Consider the following 8359-nt stretch of genomic DNA (forward strand, 5'->3'; position numbering starts at 1 on the left):
TTTAGACACTTTTTCCTGCTTCAAGAAAAAAAAATACTCTGCAGAGCATCTAGATCTTTAGATTTGTTCAAAGCATAGAAGACATATTCTACTATTCAATATATTCTAGTATCATCGAGTTCTTACTGAGCTCTACTTATTTGGTTTGTCTTTTACAGGATTAAAAATAAAGCATTATTTACTTTTTTAATGCTCTCACTATGCGTGATTTTTTTTATTCTTTTTTTATTTAGGCATGCAGGTGAATCCTACAAAAAAAGTCTATGCAAGCAAATTCCATATTCTGAAAAGCTTATTTGTACAACACTTAACATGCTACATTAAAGACGTAACCAAAGTCATAATGCAGAATTGAGGACTTTTGGAAGTTTTTTGAATTATCTATTATATGATATTGTGAATATTTCCAGAAAATACCTAAGTAAACATTCAGGTGCTATTCAAAATAGGCTCACTTAGTTCAAAACAATACCAGCAAGTATTGTAAATTACTGAGCAAGTACAGTAAATAATGCTCTGTTTATCTGATGAAGTTTATTACAGAATTGGTGGTCACGACGCAAAATGAAGAGAGGAGGGCAATTAATGGAGCATAAAATTTCTCTACCTCAGTGGGAAAAAGATTGGAATCTGCAGCCTATGAATCTCCATGGTTTAATGGATGAATACTTAGAGATGGGTGAGCAAATTTAGGGAGATGTCAGTTTTCTTGAGAAACTGAAACTATGTTGCACTTTAAAATATCTTTTGCGTTTCCAATTTCTAACCATAGAAATGCCTGTCTAGTTTTACAGTTTGGCTTTACCACCATCTTCGTTGCTGCCTTCCCACTGGCACCTCTCCTGGCATTGCTTAACAATATCATAGAAATAAGATTAGATGCGTACAAGTTTGTCACTCAGTGGCGAAGACCTATGCCTGCAAGAGCAACAGATATAGGTGAGAGAACCTAATGACTGTCACTGTCAGATACCGCCTGTTTGTGTTTCCTTCTTTAATGCAGCTTAAGCCTTGAAATATTTCATGTGTCAAGAGTGAAATTGATCATGTAGCCTACAGATCTCATTGATAACTCTCCTGTTAAGCAACAAAAGGATACTCAGTTGCTTAGCTAAGGGGACTCCTCAAATTTGCTTTCCATTTCCAATAAGGGATCATAATAGTTGGAATTTTGAAAACAGGCTAAATAGTATTTTAGGCTTCTGATTTGTGGAACTTTAGGTTCCTAGGTTTGCTATCCAAAATCAATTGAATTTAGAAATTAAGTATGAGGACTAAATTCACTTTTGGTTTAAAGCTGAATTAAATAAAAATAAGAAATCTCTTTCTGAAATCTTCTATTTGGCCTTTATAACCAAAGATTATGGTTATACCTTTGTTGCTTAGCTCTTTCTTCTCAGCAGGGTGTGTCCTACTGTAAGACTTCATTCAGGTGGAGCCAGTGGTGGCAGGAATGTGGGGACATGGCTTAATCTTGATGAGCTTTTCTGACTGAATAATTCTTTCTCAATAAGAAAGGAAAAGTGTATGCCTAATAATGATTTTAATATCACTAGTATGACTTTATATGACTTAATATGACTGTAAAAAACTAATGACTTTGTTGTCATTTCTCTTGTTTATAGGTATCTGGTATGGGATTCTGGAAGGAATTGGGGTTCTGGCTGTCATCACCAATGCCTTTGTTATTGCCATTACTTCCGATTACATTCCACGATTTGTCTATGCATACAAATATGGTCCCTGTACAGATCAAGGGTACAGACAAGAAAAGTAATTAAGATATTCTTTATATATACGTGTATATTTCAGTGGAAGCACAGTTTTGCTGCTGTCTTTCTGTGTTAACATACTTAACATATATCAGTAATATTTACCTTTTACATCTGTGCAAACCTTCACAGATGTTAAGCGCAAGTAACTCTGCCATTCCAGAGAGTATGCAAACTAACTCCACAGTTATATAAGTGGAAAACAATGTCTTCCCTTCTGAATGCAAACAACAAAGTTCAGTATACATCATTGCAGTTTTCAGGCTTTCTCTAGATAAGCTTTTCTTTTCTACAATAGTTCTGGACTGTCCTCTTCCACTATGCTCCCACATACATATATATGCTCCCGAACCCTCTGTTATCCTAAGCCTCGTTCACCCTCAAACTTCCCTGCCTGTTTCTCTTCAGAAATGCTTGCAGCCAAGCTCCAGCAAGATTGGCCTTGACACTATTTAGCCTAACTCCGTATCTAGTGTATCTTAGCTTCAAGGAAGGTATCTTGCCTATCTTTGCACCACCAGGCCGGTTTCCTGCACTTCTCTCCAAACACTAGTGTCTCTGAACAGTGGGTTCCACCCTGCTCTGTCTGCATTTCCCACTGTCTATCATGACCTTTTACATGATCTAAACAGATCACAGTACTCATGGGCATCCTGTCTTTAATTTGGAGACCAGGGCTCTACAGGTGTTTTTAGGGGGTGGTTTTGGAGGGGTGTTTTGGTTTTTCTTTTTAATATGGGAATCAGGGTTACCTCGAGAAAAGGAAGCATCACTTTGCTAATACTATAGCACGTCTTGCGAGCACAACTTATCTTCTTTATTGCACAGGAGGAAGGGTAAGAGTGAAAGCATCAAGGCTTGTCCAGCAAGCCAGTATCGCTGCATTCACAGACTGTGACTCAGCCCAAACCACAAGGGTCTGTCCTTCCTTCCCTCATTGCTCCATCTCTAATGATCCAAATAGACATGTACTTTTCCTGTGGTGTCACAGGAAGAGAGAATTTAAGGGCAAAAAGAATGAGGCAGGATAGGATGAAAAGAGATGAGAGCAGAAAAATGTTAGTGCTTAATGTGTACTACCCATTTAACAGAGAGCTGTGTCTTTCTATTTCTTCTTTTTCCAGTAGTGATTGGATGTGTCACAGCAAACCTGAACTTTCAGGAGGTGTAATAGGATTCCCGATGCATCTCTTTTTAAATGCTCTTTACCTTTCAGAAGACCCTCTGTTAAAGTACAGGACAGATTTCCAGGAAGACTGCATGTCTAACGTGTCTGTGGTTTTCCAGGCACAGACAACAATTTCACTCCTACAGTCATAATTCAATGTATTTATGCGTTTTCTGTCATTAATACTAACAAATTGTTGCCTTTAAGATGACTGTTTAGTATATATACACTGTTCATTTTATTATTGGTGAAAATGCTTCTTTGAGTCAACTCGTAAAACCTGTCATTTTTTGGTATATGCTGCATGAGTGGTGGCAGATTCTGCAAGGATAATAAATTATTCTCCTCTCTGCCTCTCTAGCCATCTTTCTAAGTTCAGTCATTTTAGGAGACAGTGAAGAACACCGTAGCAACAATTTTTGGTTTATATCTGCTGGTAGATAGGAAGCAAAAACACTAAAAGTACTGAAAATAGATTTTTAAACAGTGTTATCCCTGAAACAGATATTGTTTCTTTCCAATAAAACTTTGCTTCTCTGCTTAAAATTTTAGAATTGCTTTTGTCCTGATAAGCAAATAAAATATTATGCTCACAATATGTGATAGCAGAATATGTTTACTTACAGGATCTATGCTATATAACCACTTTATGAAGAAAGCCCTGACCCTATGTCTTTTCCTTTCAGATGCTTAAAAGGATATGTCAACAGCAGTTTATCAGTATTTGATTTGAGTGAACTTGGGATGGGATACTCAGGTTACTGCCGGTATGTTTCAGTACTCTCCTTTCTTGTAATACAGGCATAGATGTTAATACAGACATTAAACTGAAAGCTGACGCTTAAATTACTGGCAGAATAGTTTCTTTTTTGCCTGTAAAAGCATTGGAGTTCAAGTTTGTTCAGCCTGCAAGTCTCAGGTGCAAACACTGTGTGGTAGGACGCAATGCTAACACACTGGAAACCTGTGTTCTAAGTTTTTCCAGGACTCTTGCAAGCCATATCTTTCATGCCTCTATGAATTATTTCATTTTGAAGTTTACCCAGCTGCCAAGAAGGGTAAAAATTCTCATTTCAGTTTTGTTAAGCATTCTAAGGTCTATTAATTAAAATACACAATTAAAATTTTTGTTGTGGCTCTAACCCAGGTCGAGATCCCAAACAGTTATGCAAGATGAATACAAGAAATTCGGCATAAAAAATTGAATATGACATTGCATGAGCACACTCATTCTTGCTTCAGATTTAGTTTTACTGTGAGAGTTAGTCTGAACTGACTAAGAAGTTACAGAATTGTGTTACATTTATGCATACTTTGTCTGGAGAATCTCAAATGCTTATAAACAAAGACAAGAACCAATTTAGAGTAAACACACTTGAACTTAACACTCCAAGGTCTCAGCTTTGTAACAACAAAAGAAATTGCTTTGGATTTTTGGAAGCAAAAAATGCCATTTTATAAGCAGCCCTATTTAATTGCCTGTATTGTGGCCTATTCTTCTCCTTTTCTGTTTAATTCCTCTTGAAGTATGCTTTCACTTCAGTTTCTCTACTTTTAGCCAGATCTGGGATAAGCTAGAGAGCTCTTCACTGTGTTCAGGTTTTTGAGCACAGGCTGACTTACTGGGTTTTTCTTTGCTTTACAGGTATAGAGATTACAGAGCCCCACCATGGAGTTCAACTCCGTATGAATTCACTTTGCAGTTCTGGCATGTCCTGGCAGCGCGGCTGGCCTTCATCATAGTATTTGAGGTTAGTCACGGAAAGGAACAATTCCTTTCTACCTCTTTAAAGTTCGAGTTGTTTTTTTACAGGAGTCCCATAAATAAATTGTCAGTATCATCAACTGCTTGTTCATTACAGTCAAGAGAGAGAAAAAAAAAATCTCCCTCCCCAAACTGTTGTCAGTCAGCTACTTCAAACTGAATTCACAGAGCATGCACAGATTCTAGAGACCCTACAAAATTGTATTTCCTTAACAGTCGTCTTATACATCATGTTGGTTCCAAACCAAATCTTTCATGTTTTATTGAAAAAGAAGAAATGTAACTTATGTGTACATTAAGCACAGTTATTACAAGTTAAAATCTGTGTCAGGAAAATGATACATGATTCTAGCCTAGCATAAAAGTAGAAATGTGTGTACTAACCTTGAAGAACATATTCCATACAGTCCCGGAATCCAGTTACTTACTTCGATTGCAAGCTCTTAACAGAGACTGCTTGGAGGTAGTGTTTGCTGCTGTTATTCAGACTAGCATATCCTGCAGTCGCATCTTCATTTAGGTCACTAGCTGTACCCTTAGTTTTACTTTGTGAAAATGCTGAAGTCTTCTGAATTTTTGATAGACTGCTCATTTACTGCTGTATGTGTGTGTGTGTGTGTGTGTATATATTAAAAAACCAAAGGAGCTGCTTTTCAGTCAGGAATTGAATCTCAGTTCCAGTTTTGCCGCAGACTTTTAGGCCCTAAAATGTGGTCCTAGAAATGAATATTTATATGTCTTTGAAGCAACTATTTTTGTTCTTCTTTTCAGCACCTTGTTTTTGGAATAAAGTCTTTCATTGCCTACCTGATTCCAGACATGCCCAAAGACTTGTGCGACAGAATGAGGAGAGAGAAATACTTAGTCCAGGAAATGATGTATGAGGCTGAACTGGAGCATTTGCAGAAAGAAAGGAAAAAGAATGGGAAACAGTATCACCATGAATGGCCTTAGTCACTACCATGCTGCAACAAAAACACTGTTTGGAAATTGAAGAGTGCAGTTAAAAAACGAAGTCAGAATCTGGCATCAGTGCATGAGATTCGCGGTGTATGTATGTTCTTGCTGGGCAGTACAGTTTGATGGGAACTGGAAAAGAGATGCTTCCAATGAAGAAAATGAAGAGCCTTACCGGTAACTGGTCTGTGGTGAGCTCCAAGGAGAACTGGCACTCAGGAATGCGCAGACAGATTAAAAATTTGGACACTCTGGTTTAAAAAAAGACAGTGAATTTTCATGCTGTTCATGAAGATACTAACAGCGTAATGAAAATAAAAAATTACCTGTGAACTTATACAGTAAGGGCATGACTAAAACCAACTTATCCACTACTTCTACAGCTTCTGATTGCTCAGCTCCATCTGTAATGCCTGTGAAGAAAAGAGCAATTGTTGCCTTTGTGGCCATAACGTGATATAAATGATCCGTCAGGCTTACTGTTTTGTCAGGTTTGTCCTAGTCTCTTGTTGAGATTGTGGATGTGGTCCTACCCTAAAAAAGGGGTCTATGGCTGCTTGATATATACTATGCAGTTTAAGATTTGCACATCAGTGTCATTAATTTATCCTTCTAGTTGAAAACCAAAAATTCTAAATTCAAAGAGTAAACAGCAGCACTAAGAGAACGCATTGCATTGCCCACATTGCAGCTATATTTGAAAATGACACGGCTGTTGAGTTGTCTTTCCACTTTCGTGTGCAGAAAGGCCACCTCCACATGCTTCCGGGATGAAAGAACTGTCATTTTCATGTTCTGATGTAGCATGCAGATATCTAACTGTGTTACTGTTCCCTTTGACCTGTCTGGGCAATGATTCCATGACTTCACAGAATGCTAACTTGAAATATTCTCATACAGTGCAAATGACTTCATCCTGAGTATACAATTAACTCTTTATAGTATGCAAGCTTATGCAGATATATATCAGACATACAGTATAACATTGTGACTTGCTTGTTCAGGGAAGGAGAAGCAGAGCACTTTATAACAATGCTCTTCTTATTGTAATAGTAAATGTTCCAGTAACGTGCACTTCTTTTATTGGCGTAAATAAGTCAAAGCATGGGAGTTAGATACAGGCAGATATGTATACAGATTGTATATAAATGCACACACACACAGTGGTTACTTTTAGATTTTTTATTATTATTTGTATGCCTTCTTACTGTTTGGGGGGGCTTTTTGGATAAAATCACTATAAAAGGTAGATGTTCATGTAAAGAATCAAATTTCAGTTTTTATGTGCATACAGCGGTGTTGCTTATGGTTATAGTCACATTTTGGTGATGAAATTGTCTGTTACTACCATTTCATAATGTGGGAAGAGATAAGCACTTAACCAATTGAAACAAGCATGCAGGGTTCACTTGCAGAGAAGGGAATGGAGAAACAGTTACAATCATTCTGTTTCTCTTGTACAATTTTAAATAATGCTTCTCTATATCGGGTGAGAAAAAATTAAAAAACAAAGAGTCAACAAAGCACAATAATAATAAAGGCTGTAAATTTTAACATTATTTTTAGGGATAAAGCTGCAGCAAAATCACTGCTGACAGATATGAAAAGACCTGAATTTTTACTACTTACAATACCCTACTGAACCAAAAAGTGTGATTCCAGTATCCACTTGCATGAATTAGCACAATCTTTTATTTTATCATGCAATATAAAAATAATTTTAAGAGTCAAGAGCCCATCAAAGTGGATGAGTAGGATCTATTGTATCCAGAGGGCCTAGCATCAGACCTTAAGTTCTTTAGTCATTTCACCATATTCATTAGATTTCTTGGTTAATTCCAGCTCTCTGTGACCAGACAAGGCAACTGTAGGAGTATCTACAGTATTGCATAAAGGAGGAAGGAAACTGGAAGGTATGGTCTAATCAGATATATTACCCATTAGTTCTGTCATCAAGGGCTGGTGGAACTCAGCTTCCCATATTTTGGAAAGGCTGGTTTGTTCCTTCATATTCTGGGTTGTGCGTTAAGTTCCGCAGGAGTCCTATCAGAAATGATTAATGCACTCTCCTCAGTGCTTATAGAATAACACCGGTTGATTTAAATTATTGTCTCTCTATTTCATCCTGTAGATTCTCAAGCACTGTTTGACAGCATTAACCGTGCATCACAGCTTCTGTTTCTGTGCCACGTAGTGATAGTACTTCAGTTCTTCAGAAGGTCACAGATAGCTCTCTTTTTAATGTTTTCTCTAAAAATAAAATGCCTTGGCTGGCCCAAGGTATAAAGATACAGGATGACATTAGGCAAAAATCAGAAATATTGATTATTTTATACTTTCCTGTTTCTGCTGTGGATATGGGTATTAGCATATGTCAATACATACTTGGACAAATTCCAATTGGACTTAAAAACACATAGGAAAGAAAACCTTTTTGTATTTGAGATTTAAATATATATATTATTAATGATTTTCAACACTGGTGTATAAGAGTATATCAAAGGCAAGTATGTAGGTCTGACATTGTGCATTTTACGCACTGGAAAAGCGCAAGAAGTTTTGGAGAAACACTGTGTGTGTTCCTTTATTTTTGGGGGACATCAACAATGTCTAAAGGTTTTACCACTAGCCATTTGCTTAAGCTGAGAAAACTTTTTGCTAGACTTTGTTTAGTATGCTGTTTGCATTGACTGCATG

The 8359-nt window shown here is 37.0% G+C and overlaps 1 protein-coding gene across 1 annotated transcript in view; it reads left to right on the plus strand.

The window, feature by feature from the left end:
- ANO3 (anoctamin 3) overlaps positions 1 to 6058 on the plus strand; it is a 195856-nt gene extending 189798 nt beyond the window's left edge. The window contains exons 22-27 of the mRNA XM_068398620.1: positions 534 to 679; positions 787 to 939; positions 1626 to 1773; positions 3627 to 3707; positions 4586 to 4691; positions 5477 to 6058. Coding sequence (XP_068254721.1) covers positions 534 to 679; positions 787 to 939; positions 1626 to 1773; positions 3627 to 3707; positions 4586 to 4691; positions 5477 to 5659 — 817 coding nt within the window. The 3' untranslated portion in view covers positions 5660 to 6058. The remainder of the gene's footprint in view (positions 1 to 533; positions 680 to 786; positions 940 to 1625; positions 1774 to 3626; positions 3708 to 4585; positions 4692 to 5476) is intronic.
- Positions 6059 to 8359: the final 2301 nt, after the last annotated feature.

Source organism: Nyctibius grandis, chromosome 4 (assembly GCF_013368605.1).
Source record: "Nyctibius grandis isolate bNycGra1 chromosome 4, bNycGra1.pri, whole genome shotgun sequence".
Classification (NCBI taxonomy): domain Eukaryota; kingdom Metazoa; phylum Chordata; class Aves; order Nyctibiiformes; family Nyctibiidae; genus Nyctibius; species Nyctibius grandis.